Source organism: Protomyctophum bolini (genome assembly GCF_963924005.1).
Source record: "Protomyctophum bolini genome assembly, chromosome: 7".
Taxonomy (NCBI): Eukaryota; Metazoa; Chordata; class Actinopteri; order Myctophiformes; family Myctophidae; genus Protomyctophum; species Protomyctophum bolini.
This window is the reverse complement of record NC_137868.1, coordinates 34,191,025-34,215,639: the sequence shown is the minus strand read 5'-3', so window position 1 is coordinate 34,215,639 and position 24,615 is coordinate 34,191,025. Positions and strand designations below refer to the sequence as shown.

The window sequence follows — 24,615 nt, the reverse complement described above, 5'->3', positions numbered from 1 at the left end:
CGTGTTGTGAGCTTGTATACTTTTACTTGGGTACTTTTGGTAAAGAATTACCAAAAGTAGCCGATCTACAAGCTCTGCTCACAATACGGACGTTTGGTGTTAACAGAAACAGCAGTCCAATAAATGACTGCCTACACAATGAAGTTTTAATGCATTTATCGCAATTCAATTAAATAATGTTAGATAGCATATTTTTTTTTATATTTTCATGGCAGGAATGAATGAATATTAATAAAACATATGTTCGGACACAATTAATATGTGTCTCACATGCATGTATCCTACGTTTGTGATAAAGAATCTCACAAATATATTCTACAGCAAGCAACTGATTCCTCTCCTAACGTCATGCGCTGGGCCTGGGTGATACAATGAATCAGATTAGTAATACTATTGCAAATGAGTAGATTTATTATAAATAAAATAAAACAATTTCAAATAAATGCACAGATCATTTGTCTCGAGATCTGTAGCTTCGAGATCCGCCAGGGAAGAAAAGAGGGGAAAACGAAAGTTTAAAAAGTACATTTGTGTTGATTTCTTTCGCTGGTACAACTTCTGCCTCTTCTGAGTTGGAGCGCAATGAGCGCATGCATGCAGAAGCAGCGCACGTGCGCAAACGCGTGCATGTGCGCTCAAGAGCGAGCTTGCGCAATGCATTATGGGGCAGATTTGCTTCGCTGTGTTTTTGTAGTGACCATCGGATGCTCCCTACAATTCCCGGTGCATTGTGGGATACTTCAGTCCACTACGTTAGGGTGCAAAAATGCTCACTACATATTCGGACACTATAACAAAATGGCGGAACCTCAAAGTAGTGCACTATATGGGGCATAGGGAATGATTTCGGACGCAGCCCCTGGTCTCATGCAGCATGTGGTGTTGTCCGCTACCATAACCATATCACACGCTACGCCCCCTTGCTGACGACATGTTGCCATACTAGAAGCGGGCAGCAGCTCTTCTTTTTTGCGACCTGAGTGCGATGCACATGCCACGCGCGCATGATGCAGTCTGATCATGCAGTCACTCCAGTCAGTTGGAAAGCCCTAGCCTGGGTGGGGGGGTAAACCCACTCCCCCTCAAGAGTTTACCCAGGCTAGGAAAGCCCATAGAGTTAAGGGAAAGCCCCGTCTCTAACTCTCTCTGGGAGGAAACCCCCACTTTCGGACCTAGCTCCTCCTTGCTTGGCAAATGTTATTATTGCAGCATAATGAATTGTTGTCTCAACTTGTCTGTATGTATTATTCTGAGGATGGCGTTACCAAACGAAATTGCTGTCATTCATATCTGGTAAGACCTTTTCCGTAATATTACATAATATGTGATAACAGGCACATGATTCCATGCTAGAAACTAGGCCTAGTAGATCGTAGCCGTTCTCTTCTGGGTAGCCTAAGTTTGTTTGATGAAATAGCATGCAAAGTGCAAACTTCCAGCCACAGTGCAAGAGTAAAGTGTATTATTAACAAGTTGCAGAGGCTGAAATTAATAATACAAAAACAAAACTTTGTATTAGAACCCTTAAATGTCAAGATACCATCAAAATTAGGCCTATATATTTATTTAGTTATTTTCCTTTCATGGCACAGAAAAAAACCTGCAGCTTCAAATACATAAGAGTCCAGACCATGTCCTGCGTGATGGAGACCATGTATGATGATGCCCCTATGAATGACACACAAGCCATCAAGGAGAAGGAGCATGAATGTCAGGTACTGATGCTGATGTCTTCAGTCTTCATGCTTGAGTGACCATTATTCATACAGTGTTAGGATTTGTACAATCCTGTTTTACAGATATGTGTGACTGAAATGCTCAGATGAAGGTCTATAGCCTATGTAACGGATAGTTAATAAGCAAATGAAAGGTGTTTTGTATGATTGTCTTTTTTTATATTATATATGAATAATATATTTTGACTTATTTTTCCTTCCAGAAAGTATTCCAGCTGTTACAGAGCAAAGGAAGGAGAGCATGTCAGCTTCTCTACAGTTCACTGGAGATGTGCTGTCCTTCACTCTGTCAAAACGTCATACCCTGCTGTCCAGGTAAACAGAACAACCCATGTTACTACATTAATTAGTCTATCTCTGTCTGTCTGTCTGTCTGTCTGTCTGTCTGTCTGTCTGTCTGTCTGTCTGTCTGTCTGTCTGTCTGTCTGTCCGTCCGTCCGTCCGTCCGTCCGTCCGTCCGTCCGTCCGTCTAATTTAATGCTTTCTATCTCCTTTTTAGCTCAAATATCCCAACCTCTGGAGGATACACCTACACAAGGTGAGCACTAGTCTACTACTACTACTACTACTCAAGATTCAAGATGTTTATTGTCACACAGATATACAAGTACATGCATTGTGAAAAACTTAGGTTGGGGGTGCTCCACAATACACAATAAAAATAAAAACAATAAATAAATAACAGTGCAAACCCCATGTAAAAGGTTATTTAAAAGGTTTAAAACAACTCAGATAAAACCCATGTAAAAGGTTTTAAAAGGTTTTTAAAGGAACACAGACAACACACAAGGCCTTAATACGTGAAAAAGTGCATTGTTCATTTGTTTAGCAGTCTTACAGCCTGGGGAAGAAAACCTGGTTGTGCTGGCTTTGATGCTTCGGTAACGCTTCCCTGAGTACAGCAATACGAAGAGTCTCACCAACCTTAATCCGGTCGTTTTAACGCACCCCTCACCAACCTTAATCCGGTCGTTTTAACACACCCCTCACCAATCTTATGTCTAAACAATGACTAGTCTAAACAAAGTATGCACCCCCCTTAGTCCAGTCATTATAGGCCAGAATTAGGCTAAACCTAGGACAAATTGCAATAGTAGCAAACTCAACTGATTTTGTATCCTCAATATGTCTTTAGTGAGAGAAAAAAAGTCCCAAGGAATCCCATCATGGGAAATGTGTTTTTTTTCAATGTTTTGTTACCCCTATGACACCTACTTGATTGCTGGCAGGATCACTGACGACACTGTCTTTCAGAGATTGTGACGCGTTCAAATTTTGAGGTAGCTCAAAAGTAAAGATACCATTTGATTCTAGACAACCTCGGGTTTCCAATGAGACCAACCATGTCATGTTACCTCATTTGAAAGGGGCTACATACCTAATTATTCAAAGTTAAGACGATTTTTTGGGGAGGGAAATATGGCCATCACCATTTTTCAAATGGTCCCTTGGCCTTCTACCTCAATATATGTTAATGGAAATGGGTTACATGGGTACCTACAAGCCTCCCCTATACAGACATACCAAATTTATGTTAAGCCCATGTAGTTTTGTGCAAGAATCATGTAGTGTTTTGCATGCTGTACAAATATGTAATTTCTGCCTATTATAAAAACTGTGTATTTTCTGGGCAATTCTGCCCATTCTAGCCCATGGTATGGTATGGTATGCCATACCATACCATACCATCATATCATACCATATCATACCATATATGGTATCATACCATACCATACCAGTGTTTCCTGCAGGAAAAAGCTTTGGCATGGTGCTGGGGGGGGGGGGGGGGGGGGGGATTTGATTAATTAATGAATTAATTTGATTCATTAATTAATAAGATTAATTTGTATTATTGCTCTTGTATTGCTATTGGAGACACTGGGGGACACTGGGCAGGCACTGGGGAGGCACTGGGGAGGCACTCAGGGGCACACTGACTGGGGAGGCACTGGGGAGCCACTGGGGAGGCACTCAGGGGGACACTGGGGAGGCACTGAGGGGACACTGGGGAGACACTGGGGAGGCACTGGGGAGACACTGGAGAGGCACTCAGGGGGACACTAAGAGGCACTGGGGAGACACTGGGGAGGCACTGGGGAGACACTGGGGAGGCACTGCAGGGAGACACTGGAGAGGCACTGGGGAGGCACTGGGGAGACACTGGGGAGGCACTGGGGAGACACTGGGGAGGCACTGGGGAGACACTGGAGAGGCACTCAGGGGAGACACTGGGAGACACTGGGGAGGCACTGGGGAGGCACTCGGGGGGACACTGGGGAGGCACTGGGCAGACACTGGGGAGGCACTGGGCAGACACTGGGGAGACATTGGGGAGGCACTGGGGAGACACTGGGGAGGCACTCAGGGGGACACTGGGGAGGCACTCAGGGGGACACTGGGGAGGTACTGGGGAGCCACTGGGCAGACACTGGGGAGGCACTGGGCAGACACTGGGGTGGCACTTGGGGAGGCACTGGACATTTCATATCACACACACCATGATTCAAAAGCCCCCTAAAAAAAAAAAACATTGTGCAGGAAACCCTGCATACCATACCATACCATATCATATGGTATACCATACCATACCATACCATACCATACCATACCATACCATACCATACCATATCATACCATACCATACCATACCATACCATACCATACCATACCATATCATATACCATATCATACGATACACCATACCATACCATACCATACCATACCATACCATACCATACCATATCATACCATACCATATCATACCATATCATACCATATCATACCATACCATATCCCATATACCATACCATACCATACCATATCATATACCATACCATACCATACCATACCATACCATACCATACCATATCATACCATACCATATACCATACCATACCATATCATATCATATCATATCATATCATATATCATATCATACCATACCATACCATACCATACCATACCATACCATACCATACCATACACCATACCATATCATATCATATACGATACACCATACCATATACCATATCATACGATACACCATACCATACCATATACCATATCATATCATATACCATACCATATCATATCATATCATATCATATCATATATCATATCATACCATACCATACCATACCATACCATACCATACCATACCATACCATACACCATACCATATCATATCATATACGATACACCATACCATATACCATATCATACGATACACCATACCATACCATATACCATATCATATCATATCATATACCATACCATACCATACCATACCATACCATACCATATCATATACCATACCATATCATATACCATATACCATATACCATATACCATATACCATATACCATATACCATATACCATATACCATATACCATACCATACCATACCATATACCATATACCACATCACATCACATACCATATACCATATCATACGATACACCATATCATATCATACCATACCATACCATACCATATCATATACCATACCATATCATATACCATACCATATCATACCATACCATACCATATCATATACCATATACCATATACCATATACCATATCATACCATACCATACCATACCATATCATATACCATACCATACCATATACCATATCATATACGGTACCATATACCATACCATACCATACCATACCAATTCTAGCCCATTTCTGGGCTAATCAAATGTTTTGATTAGTTCTGGCGTGTATGCTAATTGGTGCATATCAAATAAGATAATGTGTGATTTGCATGAGTAAACAGAATAATTCAATGAAGTTGTGATTGACTTTTTTTCTTGTCTTTGCGTGTGTAATCAGCTTGTGAGTTTTTATAGTGATATCTAAAAGTAAAATTTTGAACCCCCTTCACCACTATGTTATAACAGGCATTTTTCGATATGAATATATATAGGTCGTTTTCAAAACTTTCCCATGATGGGATTCCTTGGGACTTTTTTTCCCTCTCTAAGGACATAATGAGGATACAAAATCAGTTGAGTTTGCTACTATTGCAATTTGTCCTAGGTTTTTTCATATAATGACTGGACTCCCCAGTTCCTGCCGACTGATGCATGTGTCCCTAGCGATGACATCAGGGAATGACAGTTTTCTACCTCTGGTCTGCTTTGAGGCAGGACTCCAGAGAAGAAGGGAAGATATAACCTCATTGTCAGCTCTGTAGCAGTGGCCGGCAAACTGTGATCTCCTGGATCGGACTAGTGAAGATTAGATTAGTCGATGGGTGGCTCTTCCAAGATAGATTTTGCGCTCTCATTAGAAGGCGGGTGTAAGTGCCATCTAACCGTTTCTCTAATTACTTTGAAAGTGTCCATGTCTCAGAGCCATAGAGTATAGAAACGGCTCAACGGTCGTCCTAAATATTTTTACTTTTAACATCTTACTAAGTCATCATTCATCAACCTGTTTCAGAGGATTATTATTGGATTTGCATATATTTACGTATTCAGTTTTCGTCTCGTTGAGATAAATACCAACACAGTTGGTGGCCTTCTCAAGAGAGCCTGAACTTACTACTACTACTACTACTACTACTACTACTACTACAGTAGTAGGCTACTATGCAAAGTATTGATTTGTAATCATCCTTAAAATCCTAGACTAGACATATTGTTTACATTAGCCTTCACCATGCTTTTCATAGAAAGTTGTTCAGTTCAGTATAAAATACCCTGTAAGATATGAAATATTAAGCATGTTCTAAACGTCTTAAAAAATAAAACATTACAAATATAACAAGGTAAGATTTATACAATCCATATTGTAGGTCTATAATTATTATCCCATCACAGGCACACACATCTCACCTACTTCCAAAGCTATTGGTTTATAGTCTACACTACTGTACAGGATTTCTGCATATCATTGGGAACTACAAGAAACTTCAACAACAAACATATTCTCAGTTTGTGGAACTAGAAACTTCCCATTGTCATAGTCTCTTCCCCTTTTCCTTTCTCTTGTACTTTCATAAGCAGTGGGTCTCCTAACTTCCATGGCTCCCCCTCCTACAACCCTAATTATTAACATCAGCAACACCACCATGACCAGTTGCATCATTGGGAACAGGAACTACCAGTCTGCAGTCGTGGAAAGTCAGCCTCTGTTGCATGCTTCTGGGCTCCAAATGCATGGTGGGTATTCCTACTTTTCAGTATGTTCATTTGTCACAATGTCCCATGCAGGTGACAGTCATATGCTGCCTGTAGCCTTGTTAAATTATTGGCCTATTAATTGTGAAAGTTCTATAAACATTTCTATAAATTCAATAAACATTAGTCAACTTGTAATACAACAATGAATGTTGAATACTGTTGATTATTAGCTCATCTGTGAAATGTTATACTGTATACTGTAGGCCTATACTGTACCAACAGTGTATTACACTGTCACAGAGAAGATTAAAAACAATGACCTCAGAACTCAAAGGGGAAAATAAATCACATTCACTTGTTTATAAATCTAATTTAATAATTTGATCATTTATTTTCTAGAGTCGATGAGGTGCAGCTGTGGGCAGCAGATGGCGCCCCAGACCACTGATCCACTTCCACCATTAGACCCTCAGAGCATTGACATCTATGGCTCTCACCTCAACTGTGTCATCATTGGAGACAACAACTCCATGGAGGTAAATCAGCCATGTGAAATGGAGCCAGAAACTACAACAGAAGAACAAAGTACACTGTACTGACATGTGCTGCTGCCTGCTGAGCGCCCGAGCCAATTGTTTTCACATACACATCACTGCAATGTTGCTCCTCAAGTTGCCATCCATTATAGAATGAGCAAACTTTGGGTACAGTTGTGTCTCAAACAAAAACAAACTTCAACACATCATCAAAACAATGTCACCATTTAAACTGTTTACTTTAAACGTTGCAGTGCAGCATGCAAATCCTTGTGGCTGGCTGGGTGGCTGGCTGTCCGATCACAAAAATAGAGTTTGGTTGGTTTTTTACAGTACAGTGACAGTACAGTGACAGTAGAGGTACCCCCACACTGTAACTGTCATTTATCAACTGTTTCGGACGCGGGGCGGCTTGCTGGAACCGGGCCGGCACCCTGGGCGTGTTCCTGTGGGCCTGGAATTTTTATTACTCTGCTCCTTCACAGAACAATACCAGAGAAAGGCATAATAGATGGTTTTATATTTGTATATCTACAGTGTTTTCATGTGTGGAATAGTTTAAGCTTGTAAAAAAAGTGGTAAAAAAGTGACTGTAATCTTTATCATGAGTAATGAATGTGGTCATTTAAAAATGTATGGCCAAAGGCCACCTAGCCTACTCATAGTAGCATTGATTCAAAATCTTGATTTCTTTATAGCCTACTAAGCAGTGTTCTTCGTTATTTTATTTATTTAATATCATTTCAGTTCTATGGAATTAACTCTTGACATTGATATTCAGGGTAAGAGCTTCTGTCCTCAATTGTGAAGTATCATAAATACAAAATAAAAACAAGTCTAAGCTTGTGAATTGTATGTATTTTATGGAAAATGTATTTAGATACAACTGTCACCTCAAGACTGTTTAATACCCAGGCAGTTTGTTGAGGTCCTGTTTTTTAGAGTATATTATGTATTTTACATATAAAGTATATTATTTTGTATAAAGTGACAATGTGTTTTATTAAAAAAAAATCAAATATGTGCAGGTGTCGGGTATTGCATTTCATTTTATTGTTTTAGTTATCATTTGTTGTATTCTCAGTAGGGAGTTACAGCCATAAGATAATAGAGATTGAAGGTACAAGCTACACCATAGTAATGTACATGCATGATGCTGTTACAGCTCACGATTTCATATGCATTTCTCACCACACACCCCCCCACTCTCTCTCTCTCTCTGGGGTCCAGGGTTAACGCGTTGTACATTAGCTGGATTTCCCTCTGAGAGAACTAAAACCACAGTAGTTTCACTCTGAATGAATTGTTGTCACAGCATCATCAAGCCAAACAGACTTGACCTACATACAAATGGTAGTAAACAAAAGTATTTACAGTAGTTAGATGACTGTTTTTAAGGCAGAAATATCAAGGAAGATGAGGAAAATTAGATGTGATCACAGCGTACTGAAAATTATAAAAGGCATTATTGTGAGCTTCATGTTTTACAGCCAGGGAAGTGAGTTAACATTTTTTGATGCCTTTAAAATGATCAGCGAGTCTGTAGTAGAACAGGTGAAGGATATGGATACGTTTGGCAATTTGGCAAATTAACTTCAAATATAGTATGATTCCTCCTGGACCATTTTCCATTATTCCCCCGTCAAATCCTGGGTACTATTTCATATCCTGAAACATACTGCTGTAGCCTATTAGGCAAGCAACAATCCCTGCTTCTATTTCTATACTGTTTAATGTAATCCAAGTAGACTGCATTTTAACATTTGCAAGGGAAACAAAAATGATAGTGGCATTTTAAAGTAGAATTAAAATTGTGCTTCTATAGTTGAAAGTATACGTTTCAATTTCACTTTGTACCTCATCTCCATTATACAGTGTTCCACTGACTAAGCTTTCCCCATCATTGTTTGGCCACTGGGAGCATAGTGTTAGACAAGGTAAAGAACAGAACATTGTACACAACGCAGCATGCCTTTGAACTGGCGATCCTATTGCAAGAGCAGTGCATGTACACTTACAGGAAAAAAACAAAACAAAGCTTCTTTGGGTTACACACAAATGAGTAATGAATTTTGGCACTAAATCTGCATATAACCCCCCCCCCCCCCCCTTTACAAATCAGACCTGTCTGAAGTGAGTGGTGCAACAGCGCCCCCTGTTGGTACCGTAAACATACATAGGGACACCAAGACACGTGGACGGACAAAGCTGGGCATTGGAGTGGCTTCCACCCTATGGTTAGCCTGGCTCCAGCCCCTGAATCGCTAGCCACATTAACGAAATGAAAATTCAGGCTGTGTCAGGCTACCCTATGGTTGCACCACTCAAAAAACCCCGACAAACTGATGAGTGGAAACACTGAGTTTTGTTTGTTTCCTGAACAGGTGTTTGTTTCCTGAAAATGTGTGTACAACTCTTCTCAATAATATGATCAGTAAAGGTTAAACTGCAAGGGAGACCATTGAGCATATTTAGCAAGAACAGGGGAGAGAAGGCCAAAGTAAATGGAGGAGAACCAAAAATGTATGGATCATGAAATATATACAATATACATCATACAAAACCAAAGCCTTTGCAAAAAAGTACAGTTGTGGTTGTTCCATGTACAGTACTGTATGTTCATTAAGCCATCGCTTCGTTCCTTGTCATGGTCAGCCCCTGGTGTTTAAGGAGACTCCAAGATCTAAACCTTGTACATTTAGCTAGAGTGTCATTGACTGAGGAAGTACACATCAGTCTTTTCTCTTGTGCTAGTTTTATTTTCCATGGGCGATGAAGCCTCATGGAGAACCGTTCCATTGTGCCAGCCACTGTGAGGGAGAGAACCCACTCTTTGAGGCCATCACACTAACTTGTTTGTCTCAACAGCCATTTCAGTCTCTTTTGAGAAAAGTATTTGCTTTTGTACGGGACCATCTATCTTACAGAGAAAACTAAATGCGGTAGAAAAAGATTGCCGTATTCATACATTTGTCTAGAGGAAATGTACCACGATCAGCACGCACAAACAACACCACACAGTCCACACTTCGCCATTGGCAACCACGGTCCACATGTAAGTCTATCCTAAAAGAGCTAGACATGTACAGTATAGTACACAGACCTGATCATAGTAGAAAAACATTTCCAGTGTTGAGTCTTCATAATTGTGCCATATAATGTAGATGCAGCAGGCAGTTGTAAGAGAGAGAGAGAGCGATAGAGAGAAAGAGAGAGAGAGAAAGAGATGGAGGGAGATAGAAGATAGAGGAGCTCTAGATCTCCTTGATTGTTCTCTCTGATGGGCGATACTCCTCTCTCACTTTAGGAGAGGACATGTAGAAGGACTGCGTCTTGCGTTTTAAGCGTGCTCTCTTGGTGGCCAGTGACAGGCTGTGCTTGCTGGAAGAGATAATTTCATAGATGAACTTCTTGCAGTCCACACACACCTCCATGGTGGCCCAGTCCTCCGTCAGCTCTGGGGGAAGCTCTATTTCCTCATGAGATTTCAGCGAGCCATGCTTCGACAACCTGATGGAGGTGAAAGGAGTACTGTAACACAAGGCTGGCTACATCATGACGAAATGGTTGCTTGCTTTGCAATCTGACAATTACCAAAAGTCTAACTATATTTCTCTTACATACTATGTGTACAGTATACCATACATCACTATTTGCTTTGTACAACAAATAAATAATGTAGGGCAGTGATCTTACTTGGACATAGTCTTCTGAAAGCTGTGGCGATCTTTGCTAGTGGATGGTTTTGCACCTACTCCATCTTCTGATAGCTCCGCACCACCACTAGATGGCCCTGCAGTTGCTCCTCTCACAACAGAGGCCCCTGGGTTGCCATGTCGCTGCATTCCTGGTGAGCCTTCACCAATGGCCACTGACAATCCCTTTCCTACAGCCGACATGGCAGCCAACCTATCCCTGGGGAGGGTGTTGGTGGAGCCTATGGAGTAGATGGGCAAGCTGGAATAGGGTTTGGATGGCAGCCGCATCTGATAGAGTGGGAGTGCACACATGAGAATATCATTCATTCAGTATGCTGTACAAGCTGTAGGCACATGACTTTTTCCATTTGTTTTCCATTTTGGTTCTGTTGTTCACTCTGGATATAAGGCTTGATTTATACTTGCAGTGTACTATGCTCAAAAGGGGTGTACAGTATGTGATATAATTTAGTTAGGAAAGTTTATTGTTAAAATGTAAGGCTCTATATTCCATACAGATATAGTTTATTCAGTAACATGTCTCCTTATCTGTCCATTTCTTTAGTAAGCTGAAAATAAATTTCCAGGTCAGGATAACACTTTTATCCAACAAGGAGAGAAAAACACACACAGCTTAACATTGTTAGTGTTCCAGTTCCAATTTTGACTGATCATTTATGCGTTTCATTGCTTTGAATTATCTGTAACTTGTATGCGTCTACCTGAAAATGTTTTTTCTGTTTACTAAAGAACTGGAGAGACCTCTGTTACTGAGTTAAGTTATTAACACTTATTTTACATACTCTATTTAATATGTATGTATTTATTATGTATGTATGTAATGTATGTAATATGTGCTTGATGACATACCTTTTTACAGCACTGCGCACACACAGGCCTAAAAGGAGAATCCAGGGAACATTGAATGAGAAAGATTAGTACTGTCCTCAAGTAGGTTTAGATTAACCGGGAGAAGTATCAGAAAGATCTAACAACGGAATATTTTACCTTTTGCAAAACTGGCAGGTGTAGGACCAAGTGAAAAAGGAAAACCTTTTGGTTCGACAGCAGAAGCAAAGCTGCAATACAAAATTACAAAGGCCAAGCAAGATGTTAAAAACATAATAAGATGTTTGCATTATTCCCCCTCAAACAGGCACATCAGTAAAGGAGTACCTTTCCCTTCTTCATGGCATTGTAGACTTCTTTGTACTGCTGGAATTTCTCTAGCTCTGCCTTGACCAGCACCTGTCTGATGTGCATCACTTCTTCCACTGTTAGAGACAAGCACTCCACAGGGAAACAGAACTCCTCCTGCACGTGTGCACACACAAACAAACACACACACACACACACACACACACACACACACACACACACACACACACACACACACACACACACACACACACACACACACACACACACACACACACACACACACACACACACACACACACACACACACACACACACACACACACACACACACACACACACACACACACAAGTTAGTTACCATGTCAACACCAAACACCACATTAACACATTGGGCTGTGTGTTTCCCATTCCATTTACATGCACGCTCACACACACGCACGCTCACACACACATACAAAACCACTATTTCAGAGTGCTCTGTCTCACGCCAGGGTACATTTGGGCTGTAAAAACCTCCCCATTGTTGACTGGACAAGAAAACAGCTCACACCGAGTTGGCCTGGGTTGTATAACAAACTGGATTGATCCGATTCAAATCGTAGTCTTTTTCAAATCAGCACCATAGTGCTTAGTTAACTTAAGGTACAGAAACAACTGCTTCACTTAAAGGGAAGTAGCACTCATTTTCAACATTTTACTCTGTCATTTATACCTTAGAGTTGTTGTGTGGAGATAATAAAAAGGTCTGTGTTGCCTAGAACTGGAGGTCTGAAAAAAAATCATTAACATTGTGAAGTACATCTTGGTGATGTCACTGAGATGTACTTCACAATGTTAATGATTTATTTTGGTTGCATTGGAACATGTGTGCCTGTCTGCCTGAATAGGTCTTCACATGGTTTCGAATACTGGAAATGTAGCACAAATGTCACACATTCTATTAATGTTACCTTCTACTTGGAGGTTTGAAAAAGTGAGAAAATTAAATTAAAAGTTAATTAATGCACTGTAAGATACATCCTGCTGAACTGTAACTAAAACACAGGCAGAGAAATGGAGAAGCATTAGATTAGTTCATAATTTCATAACTGACCTGCCCATATGCTGTTATATAATACGCCTCTTGATGTTGTACACTCATACCTGACGAAGACCCACAGAGGTCGAGACGTAACAAAATAAAGAATTTTCCTGGGAGCTACAACTCAGTGTGCGGACATCCCTTCCTTTTTCATCATTTCATAACTCCCACAAATCTGTACTAGAACAAATTCTGCTAGAACAAATGTGCTAGAACATAAACCACAAAGTGTAATTGCAAATGTAAATGTATACTGCATAACAAGAGCATGTACTTTACGACAGTTTCAACTGCATTTGGATGATTAATAGTTTTTTGTGTGTCTAAAACTAACATGGATGTTAGCCAACAGAGAGCCTTAGAAAAGGAAAGCAATGGCATTCAAAGGATATGTCATCAGAGAGTAAAGGGGTGAGGCTAATTTATACTTGTATGATCGAGTTGCTGGTTAAAAATGCAATTAATTAAAGAAAAATAAATGTGTAAAACAGACTCACCTGTCCATTATTATTTTATTTTTTGCATTTACTATGGCAGATCTGCTCTATGAAAAGGATCTCTAAACAAGCAAAAAGCAGTATTAGGAGAGGATGGATTCTTAACTACAGTTATTATTATGCCAGTATGGACTGAGGGTAGACTGGCAAACCTTGGCAGACTCTCTTCCACTGATGTGGATGTCCCTGCACAGTGCAAAAAGCGCCCACACCAACCCTAATGCACATGCCTCAAAGGGGTGGAAACTCCGTATGTGATGTAGTGTGCAAGGAGAGGAGCAGAGGAGAGGGCTCCAGGCAAGCAGGGTGGCTAACATCCCAACCTGAGTGAGAGAAGGTTACAGCATGTTGTGTGTGTGTGTGTGTGTGTGTGTGTGTGTGTGTGTGTGTGTGTGTGTGTGTGTGTGTGTGTGTGTGAGATTTGCAGAAATTGAAACCTCTGACATACTTTGACATACACTGACTGCTGAATGTGGTGAGAGACATGTTGCTGTTTTAACTGTTTTATTCTTATTTTTCTTTTACATTTTTCTGCCTGTAGCACTTTGAGATTTGCTTCAAATGTAAAGTGCGTTATAAATAAAATGTATTATTATTATTATTATCAAGAGAAGATTGACACAGGAGTGACAGGATGTTTGTCTGGTTTCTATCCCTTCCTTGTCTCAACTCAGTCTACCCATCCTGATGCTCTTCTTATCAGCTCTCTTAAGAGCAAAATGGCCACCATGTGACATTTCCCCGGGCCATAATGACCTTAGAAAACCTCATCCCAGTGAAACAGCTAAACCATGCGGATGTGTGAACGATACCACTGCATTATGAAGATAATGTTAAATTAAAATTGTAAATGATGTCATGATACTAACAATATTTATCTTCCGATTATCTTCAGACATAAATCAGACAGCATTATGAACAACCAAATTATTTTGTTTTAGTATTGGGTCTTATTGTACTGCTAGTGTCTGGCTCACCAGAGACTTGGAGCTCTGTCTGCAAGGTGGCTGGAACTGTCGGACATTGGTGGGAGTTTCCTTCTCAATGGAGTGTCTCCTGTGCTGTTTGGGGTGGCGGCGCTCTGGCTGGGGGGTGGAGGAGATGGGCAGGAACATCGGAGGAGCTGGAGTTGGCGGAGAAGAGTGTGTTTGATTAAATCAATGATCATATTTCTCTTAAAGGCAGCCATAAATATGTAATGACATATTTATGCAAATGAATAAGGGTGCGCAAAGGAGCCAGCTGAGGTGGTTCTGGCTTCTAATACGGATGGGTCCTGGGCACCTCTCCAGGGAGGTTGCCCAGGCACACCCAGCTGGGAGCAAACCAAGGACCATATGAGGTTATTAATGGCCTGGGAATGCCTTAGGATCCCCCTGTTACAGTTAGCTACAGTGGTCTGGAGTTTTCTGCTGTAACTGTTACCTCTGTGACCCAACTCCAGATAAGCGGATGGATGGATGGATACTAATTCTCTTTGGTAATTAGAGTAGCTGTCTTAATGACAATCAGCAGTCTCTCTGTGAAGGAGGGTCGGGGGGGAAAGATGATGATGGTGGATGATGGGGACTCACTTTTCTTTCCCGGGGCCGTCTCTGGAGATGTGTCATCCATAAGTGATGTAGCAACACTGGAGCTGCTGGCTGACCTGCGCCCCAAAGTTTCATCATCCTGAATATAGCAAATATGTGAGCGCATCGATCATTATTTGTTCCAAACCAAACGCATTTTTTCCCAACACACACACACACACACACACACACACACACACACACACACACACACACACACACACACACACACACACACACACACACACACACACACACACACACATATACAAACACAGACACACACAGACGCAAGCACGGACTCACACACACTCACGTCAGAGTCAGAGGAGGTCATCAGTTCAGACAGGCTGGGAGCCTTCAAGAGTCGTTTCCTCTGAGGGACAGACTGGGATCCAGCAGGGGCTCCATAGGAGGGGTTTGGAGATCCACCATGCAGAGACAGGGTGCTGGTCACCCTCCTGGCCATGTTAGGACTGAAGTCATCTGTATAGAACCAGACAAAAGAGGGACGATCAAGGAGAGGGAAACACAAGGAGACAAATCTCAAAAGTATTTTGCCTTCAATTTCTTGCATCCTCTTTTTTCCCCCTTCAAAACGCATGAATGGACTGCAAGAATAGATCTTGACTTTGTTTCAACAAAATAATATTAGAGCCAGAGGGGTTCTCCTGCACTTTCACAGAAATAGCAGACCGTTTGAATGACGCGTAAGGTGAGAGGATGCTATGAATCTTAAGATTGAAGGAAAATGCTGGAGATCCATCCCAAAAAGAAGCAATAAGGACATGTGGGGAAACAAATAAAGGAGCTGATGTTACACACAGAGCATGGAACCATGGAAGATTAAGACTCTGAGCTCTTGAGGCGGACAACTGGCTCTTCAAATACATCAGCTTTGTACAGTAGGAGGCTGGGAGCTCAACTCTGGCAACCTGCATCCACTTCGTCTAGCGAAGCTTCAGTGAAGAACAGCACTGAGAGTGAAAGACTGCAACTCACTGAACCTGAACTCATCCATCCATTAGAAAGATAAGACATACAAATACAATCTCCTTCCACCTGGCTTTGAAAATGGCTGTGGTTAAACATGCACAACAGCAGGGGATAGATTTAGAAGACATGTGTGTGTGTGTGTGTGTGTGTGTGTGTGTGTGTGTGTGTGTGTGTGTGTGTGTGTGTGTGTGTGTGTGTGTGTGTGTGTGCGTGTGTGTGATTGTGTGTAAGAGAGAGAGAGACAGAGAGGGGATTGAGATACTGCAGGGAGAGAGGGAGCGAGGCAGCATGAGAAGAGGAAAGATAAATAGTGCTGGAAATGGCAGATACTGAAGAGCTGCATAGATAGCCCTGTGGGACACCTGGAACCTTGCCACATTCTCTCATTTTCTCTTCTCTTCTCTCTCCTCTCTCTGCCTGTTTCTGAATAAAGACAGAAGGATCCACAGGAGCTCACATGCTCTCTGAAAGATCTCTGTGGTTTCTGCTGGGCTGGAACGAACCGTCTTTCTATCACCTCAGATTGCAATGAAAATCTTGCTCTGCTGCTAAATTAGTACATTACAACCAGCCCAAAGTCTTTATAAGTCAGAGTAAATAGCTTATTCTAGCCATTGCACCCTAGAGTCAATTTGCACCCAACTAAATCAAATTCCTTCATTACCAGAGATATTAGTGTAAAGCCGGGTAAACAGACAGACAAGGCCATTGTGGGTTAGGGTGAACAAGGCCTTTTCATAACCAGCAGCACTTATACTTTACCTGCACCCGTACGGAACAAGTCCTGTGGCATGCTGCGTGTCATGCCAAAACCTAAAAGGGGACATCTCCTTCAATATCACAGTACAGCTGAGACAGCACTTATGATCACTGCCTTGATCATCATGGCTGTCATTGGACAGAAGTAACTTCAACCCATTATTCGTGTTGGGACATTAGTCCCAACAGTAAGACATGGGAAGTGAACCACTCACTAGGTGTATGCTAGGAGAACGATCCAATATAAAAAACTAGACACACAATCACGTGTTTGCCCTCTCCCAAGACCCGCAAACACACACACTCACATATAAATGATCTGACATCTGGCATGAATGAGAAAAGCACAATTGCCATATGGCCATGTTGCTCAAAGAAAATAAAAGATTCTCAACCGAAGCTGAAAGATCGGTTTATTTAATACAAGCAACAAAGTCGTACAGCAAAATATAAATTAGGCTTTAGTGTGAAGTGTTGCACTTGTAATGAGGGATACCTGACCTCAGTAGGAGGGGATGTCCCACACCTCTACACATTAGTGAGAGAGAATTCCCATATCACCTCATTCAAATTAGTCCGATCAAGTTATTAAAATGCTGAGAACAAGCCATTGCTGGAAATGCAGCCTGTGGCACCATATTCAGTGTTCAGAGCATGGGGCTGACAGCTCTTGTCCGCACCCTGATCCATTTGCACCTCTGATTAAATTCTGCAAAGTCATTCTGGCACATGAAAAGATCCCTTTGTATAAGGTTGGTGATTTTCAAAGAAACTGAGGTAGTGCTAATGTGCTATGCTCTGGACTGTTCCTTTTCATTCCTTGATTAGGTTGTTGGCTACACACATCTCCTGCTGAGAGTTTCCTTGAGAGTCCAATTACAGCAGTATGTTTGAGAGATGATGTTCTGAGTAAAGGTGACACTTTTCCTGAGATTGCGTGAAGAGCGGCAGCCATGACATGGGTTTCTTTTTTTTGAGGGGCGCTAGCCCCTCCTATACAGTATACAGGTTTAATGTATGTTTTTAGTTCAATGTTTGTTTTAAAAACGCCAATGAAGGGAAAATGTACGTCATATTGTACCTCATTACGTCATATTGTCTCTTTATTGTTAATGGCATTTAAAGTTTTGGCACCATTTGTTTTACATCACCTAATCAACATGAGTTAGACTTTAATATATTAGCACCCCTCACTTCACACAGGTGTGATTTATTTAAGAATAAATAAATATGTGAATAAAGAATAATTCACGTATTTTAACCGAACAGCAGTAATGTCATAATAGTATAAATCATGGTTATAAACATGCTAGGCACCGGAATGGTCCTTTAAGTAATCTAATGAGGGATTTCAAAAGAACACATTTTCCGCACATTCAGGTGATGATAATGTTCTTTTATGGTAACTCTCTCAGTATTAAATAAACCACCAGCTGTAGAACCTGTCAAAGACATCATCAGTGAGTGTGACTTCTGGATGTGGTGGCAGCATTGTCCTACTGTAAGACCTGCTTGACCTGCCCCATCCAATCATGGCTTACCTTCTGCAGCATGCTGGATATAGAACCCCCTGAAATATCATTCACTAAAGAAATTAGAGTTCTTGTAATCGGCCACTGTTAAAAAAAGTCTTGGCCCTTGTAAAACACTGAGATCATATAATGACGGGATATTTGGGTTAACATTTATGACAAAAACGTGGACCTAAGAAGTCTGCCCATGCTCTGCACACACATAATCCTGTTGTGACATTTTGCAGTAATGCACATTGAGGATCTAGTGTAAGGTGTTAGGTGATACAGTAGCCGGTGCATGGTGTGTGCGACAACCCTCATCCTTAACTGACCAGTGAAAAATGTCATGATATACCACTGCACTAACATAGACAAAAGCCAACACCAACAAGCATTTAAGCATGGAATGTGTTTATGTGTGTGTGTGTGTGTGTGTGTGTGTGTGTGTGTGTGTGTGTGTGTGTGTGTGTGTGTGTGTGTGTGTGTGTGTGTGCGTGCGTGCGTGCGTGCGTGCGTGCGTGCGTGCGTGCGTGCGTGCGTGCGTGCGTGCGTGCGTGCGTGCGTGCGTGTGCATGTTGTGCATGACATGTTGAGGTTAACAAGCCAGGTAAGTGAAGGGAAGCAATTACCTGACGAATCAAAACTGAAAGACATGCTAAGTGGCCGAATTACTGCAAAGAGAAACAGTTATGGCATGGGATAGTTATTGGTTGGGTTTAGGACGCAAATTGACAAAAGAGTTAATAAATACAGGAGGATGCAGCATGCCTTTATTCAACTATTATACAGTTCAACAGGGTCTCGATAGCATGCTTTAGGCTTTCTTTCAAATTACAAAGTGTAACTGCTCTAAAATTATGTTTAGATAGCAAAGGAGTCACAGCCAATGGTATATTTGTTTGTGATAAGGTGGGCAATATAAGCTTCGGCTTCAGCCCTAACCTTTTCGGCCAAATAGTCACCTTGTTAACTAGTTGTAGGCTACTGTATGCTTAACAACTGTATTGTTTTTAACAAATGACCAAAATAAAAATAAACTAACTAACTAACTAAATAATAAAACATTAACATTCAAGTTAAAATTGGTTAATTATTGTTAATCTAAATTAAATTGCTAGACACTGGCATCAAAGGGATCTTCATGCAGAGTTTGCACTATATTGCAAACAATATAGTTAACAATACAATAACCGACATTAGCTGCAACGAAATACGAAAACATACAGTAGCCATTGAAAGCTTAGTTATAACAGCAAACAGCAGTGGCACATCAGAGTATGACCAAGCTGATCAGAGAAGCATAGTTCAAAGCAATGACAACATGTTTCTCTGTGTTGTTTTTCTTTGCACATGATTCCCAGAAACACTCAACAAGCATGTCTACACACATTATACTTTCTGTTAAGTATGTTTGTGTGCATAGCGCATACTGTATGCACGCAAGTGTATCAAGTGTATGTATGTATGTGCGCAAGTGTGTGTGTGTGTGTGTGTGTGTGTGTGTGTGTGTGTGTGTGTGTGTGTGTGTGTGTGTGTGTGTGTGGGAGGGGGGGTCACAGTGAGCTCTCTTACCCAGCCTGCCCCTGCGTATCTGGTCAGGAGACACTGGTCTTAGTTTTCGCTCTGATTTAATCCCCTCCAGGATCCTCTCATGGAGGGTGGGAGGAGGCTGAGTCTGGGGCTTCAGTTTACGGGCTGCTGCCTACAGTAACAGGGTTACAACAACAGCAGGGTTACACCAATAAATACTTATTATTTTATTACTTATTATTCAAAAATTTGAAATGACAAAATACATTTTCTTTGATGTGTTCATGTGTTGAAATGAAACATTTCCAGAAATTTTCAATAGTGAAAATATCTGATCTACAAGCTCAGTTGTGCGCTTGTTGATCCATGGCAGGGTGCGGGGAAGAAATGCCACCCGGAGTGGCATTTTTTCATTAACTAAATAGCAAAATGGCCACCATATGGTGAATTGCTGGTCATGCTAGCAAGAAAACCATTTGCAGGCTCTGGAACAGCCTTCCCCTCTATATTAGATCCGCTCAGTCCATCGAGGTTTCTAAGTCTTTACTTAAGACTTATCTATTTTCTTTGTCTTTTAATCACGTCTGAGTTTATCTAATTTATTAATTTTGTGCATGTTGCGTAAAGTGTCTATCTCACGGCCAAATGCTCAAACAATGAATTGTGTTTTTTTTAATGAAAAACAATCAGCTGGTCCTGTAAGCCAGTGGTTCACAACCTTTTTTAAAAGACAAACCTTTTTTTGTCTTTGTCTTTTATGTACCCCCTTGAGATGTTTGGCAATTATGCCGTATCGCTAGCCTGCCCCAGTGCCCCAGCCACTGTTATTTCTGGTCTGGAGGGGCGTATTAAAATTTGCCAGCGAAAACAGGCAGGGGATCCTACTGGTTCAGCGATCTGTGCAGGACGTACAGTATGCATGTGAGGATGTGTCCAACTCACAGGGTTAAGTGGGGGTCTGGACCTGATGAAGTCCAGGATGACCTCATGAGCACTCTTCTTTAACCTGGGAGGGATGTCTCCTTGCACCTGCAGAGGAAACAACAGGATGGAAGTAAACGAGTGGTTCTCAAACATTTTCAAGTGAAGCACCCCCACATTGATATGTACATTTAGCCGTGGACTCCCATTTGAAAAATTACGTGATCTGTTTGAATAGCCAAAAAATAAAATAGGGGTTTCCAAAGTTTTTAAATTGTTCAGAGAAAAATCAAGAATGTCAATTTGCTCTTCTGCATGGGTCAAATTGACCGTCTAGGGGTCTATTTTGTACATATTCACTTATTCAGAGTTAAATGAATACTGCTGTGAGTTTGTAGATCTACTATTTCTGCCTATTTTCGCTGAATTGTTGCCTATTATGACACACCAAGAATAGGAATGCTAGGGCATGCTGTAAAGTGATGCTGAAAATGTTGTTTTCTGCCCTGAATCAACAGCTTCAGTCAAACTGTACATCATAACCTTGACACTTACCATGACCTTGCGTAGTTTGAAGCGTTGGGAGCGGATGTCGTCCATAAGCATTTCATATGGCGTGAGCTGGTACTCGATGGGCAGAGGGTTGTACTGGCGATCCTGTACCTTCTTCAGTTTGACTCCATCCCTAAGATCCCGCATCACCTGAACCCAGAACCGGGCCTAAAGGAGACACAGCACCGTGACCCGTCACACACAACATCGAAACCAAAAACACATATGGAGGTTTGTGTGCGCAGATCTGTGGAGATACGAATTAATTCTACTTCTTAATTCTTGGGGGTTTAAAAATGAGGCTATGGTAACCTGTAAGCCTTGCTGAACCATGAGGCCCATAGGGCAGGAGCCTATCTCCTGTTTCTGTAGCGTGAGGCAGCTTGATGTACAAGTACACCCCCTGGACATGACGCTAGTATGTCGCAGGGACTTACCCCCAATCCAACCCTTGATGCTGAGTGTCAAGCAGGGAGGCACTGGGTCCCATTTTTAGAGTCTTTGGTATGACCCGGCCGGGGATTGAACCCCAACCTCCCAGTCTCAGGCCACTGAGCTGGTATATTATTAAAGCGGTAGCCAGGTCAAATATTTATGTTACTGTCAGGTCACCCTACCCAGTCAGCGTTCTGGAGCTCGTTGAGTTCTCTGCCTGTGTCCTCTGATGGCCCCCCCTCCATCTTCCGAAGGTTCTGTGAGTGACAGACAGACAGACAGACAGACAGACAGACAGACAGACCGAGACAGATGGTGAGAGAGATTGCCTTGCAACAGATAAGAATGTTGTATAAGAATGAGCAACTACGCATGCCTAAAAATATCAAAATACACAAAGGCAGTTAAAGACAAAAAAATCCTCACATAATTCACTGACATAACCTGACTTAGGAAGTCACATACACCAGTTGCTCACGGAGTCAGGTCTGTCAGACAAACATGCCCTTAATCAATAACTATTGGCTTATCGTTCACAGCTAATGTGATCTTTTACAATCTGGTGTCTGCCAGAATAACAGAAGACACTACAAAAACACACTACTACTATATTCCTCAATTCCTGATCATAGCAAGTTATTTTGTTATTATCTAGAAGATTATTGTAATTATCATAAGAGGCTTTTTCCCTCATCTGGACAGCTATTTTATTTGCTTATTGCTTCAGATTTGAATAAACATTGTTTAGAAATGTAGGGAATGTGATGGAATCAAACAAATCAATTTAATCGATTATAAAACATAACTGATTAATGATTATAATATTCGATTTGGGGGGAGGGAATATCTTCTACTGCTTGTAAATTGGCAATACTAGCCCTTACCCGTTGTGAGACGGGCGCAGTACCCCCCCCTAATTCACTAATAAATTCATTATTATCAAATCGAAAAAATGCCTTCGTTACACCCTCCATATTATTATGGTCAATGCCTGTGTGAAAAGTGGGAGTGATTGGTGCAGGCAGTGAGGAGCTACGGCAGTCACAGTGACAGACAGACACACAGACAGACAGACAGACAGACACGCACAGTCACACACACAGACATTGACTGAATTATAGTATGATGATTTGCTATTTGTTGTATGAGACTAATAATGTAATAAGACTAATAGATTTGTCTATTATAAACTTAATTTCTTTTACAGTAATCTCAATTTGCGGATATATTAAAATATATTCAAAATGTAATCATTTTAAATTCAATTATTTTTGATTAATTGAAAATGTAATTGTTAGACCAATCTCTGAAAACATAATCAGTAGTTACAGCCCTACTGGTCTAGCGGTCCAGGCACATGCCACATATAGGCTCTGGCCTGACAGCGTGTCGCGTGTTCGAGTCCCGTTCATGACGACCTTTGCTGCGTGTCTCTTTCCTGTCCATCTTCACTTCAACTTTCAATAAAGCAGGAAAAAAAAGTAGGACAAAATTGGCATGGACCACTCCTTCATCCTGCACAGTACTGCTGAAGGACGGAATTTGCATTATCCAGCCATTAGATAGTGGTAAAATATTGTCAGGCACATAGCCCTGCTCTGTGGGAAAGAGAAGGCCAGTGAGCTAAACTGCATGCGTACGTGCGCGAGAGCGCGAGAGACAGAGAGAGAGAGAGAGAGAGAGAGAGAGAGAGGGAGATGGAGAAACACAGGGACAGACAAAACAAGACAGCTCATATTTATGGTGAGAGAGGTTGCCTTGCACCTATTGACTTACAAATTAAGCACTGATCATGCTCACACAAAGAAGTGTTATATATGGATCGTAACAACACAACCCTGGTAATCTATTCCGAGAGGGTCTCTGGGAGAGGTTTAATTAATTTGCTGCTCAACACCATTATCTCATTAGTATAGCCATCATGACTTCAACTCACATCCAAACGCAAAACATTTCCATTTCAAATGCTTTATTGTACAAGGCTTTCTCTGTTAGCGATGCCGGATAGCTTGTGTTCTAGCTTGTGTTTTATTGTGTTTGACTGTCAAGGCAAGACCTGTGTTGTCAGTTTGTGAATATTAGTTACAGCAATCATTTACTCCAGGTCATAATTCTCCTCCACTCTCGCTCCTGGGCGTGTATAAACCAAGGCCGTTTCTGTATATCACCACAAACTCAGCTGCTTTTCAAGTGAGAGGGCCGCCTTAGTGATGAGAGGGCCATTCGGATGGAGATAGGATAGGATATGATAGGATGCCAAGAATTCACACCTGCTCTGCATCAATCTCACTCATACAGTCGCACAGCAAAGACGGGGACAGAGTGGCATTCCGACATACGGCCATTCCGACGGACACAGACACACGACAAGTGGTTAAAGGTCCACACCAACTATAACTACAACGACGGTCATGAACCATATCGTTGGGAACTTGGGATCACTTTTAGAAACATCAATCAAGTTTCAGCTCAATTCACAGGGCAATGCGGATCAC

General features: G+C 41.5%; 2 protein-coding genes across 5 annotated transcripts in view; one reads left to right on the top strand and one right to left on the bottom strand.

The window, feature by feature from the left end:
* The first annotated feature begins 1,200 nt into the window (after positions 1–1,200).
* On the top strand, positions 1,201–8,312 carry LOC308318525 (uncharacterized protein). The gene is made up of 6 exons (XM_080768110.1): positions 1,201–1,293; positions 1,593–1,715; positions 1,940–2,051; positions 2,236–2,274; positions 6,750–6,908; positions 7,269–8,312. The coding sequence occupies exons 1-6, from the start codon at positions 1,240–1,242 to the stop codon at positions 7,466–7,468; spliced, it is 687 nt and encodes a 228-aa protein (XP_080624236.1). The 5' UTR covers positions 1,201–1,239; the 3' UTR covers positions 7,469–8,312.
* Positions 8,313–8,443: 131 nt separating this feature from the next.
* Positions 8,444–24,615, bottom strand: part of spire1b (spire-type actin nucleation factor 1b) — a 36,259-nt gene continuing 20,087 nt past the window's right edge. For 2 of the 4 annotated variants that reach the window (XM_080769224.1, XM_080769226.1), the window contains 15 exons: positions 22,303–22,377; positions 21,689–21,853; positions 21,155–21,241; positions 20,255–20,384; positions 19,312–19,353; positions 17,172–17,222; positions 15,730–15,899; positions 15,417–15,513; positions 14,820–14,965; positions 12,280–12,417; positions 12,112–12,182; positions 11,974–12,001; positions 11,102–11,391; positions 9,727–10,915; positions 8,444–9,648 (listed from right to left, as the gene is read on the bottom strand). In XM_080769224.1, the coding sequence (XP_080625350.1) occupies positions 10,660–10,915; positions 11,102–11,391; positions 11,974–12,001; positions 12,112–12,182; positions 12,280–12,417; positions 14,820–14,965; positions 15,417–15,513; positions 15,730–15,899; positions 17,172–17,222; positions 19,312–19,353; positions 20,255–20,384; positions 21,155–21,241; positions 21,689–21,853; positions 22,303–22,377 (1,746 nt within the window). In that variant the 3' untranslated portion in view covers positions 8,444–9,648; positions 9,727–10,659. The remainder of the gene's footprint in view (positions 9,649–9,726; positions 10,916–11,101; positions 11,392–11,973; positions 12,002–12,111; positions 12,183–12,279; positions 12,418–14,819; positions 14,966–15,416; positions 15,514–15,729; positions 15,900–17,171; positions 17,223–19,311; positions 19,354–20,254; positions 20,385–21,154; positions 21,242–21,688; positions 21,854–22,302; positions 22,378–24,615) is intronic. The other 2 variants (XM_080769225.1, XM_080769227.1) reach the window with 1 other exon arrangement.

What these genes read in the sequence shown, in the direction of transcription:
- LOC308318525 (XM_080768110.1), top strand. Translation starts at nt 1,240, where the DNA reads ATGTATTATTCTGAGGATGGCGTTACCAAACGAAATTGCTGTCATTCA. An exon ending in ATTGCTGTCATTCATATCTG is followed by an intron (nt 1,294 to 1,592) that starts GTAAGACCTTTT and finishes TTCATGGCACAG; the next exon opens with AAAAAAACCTGCAGCTTCAA. An exon ending in CGTCATACCCTGCTGTCCAG is followed by an intron (nt 2,052 to 2,235) that starts GTAAACAGAACA and finishes TCTCCTTTTTAG; the next exon opens with CTCAAATATCCCAACCTCTG.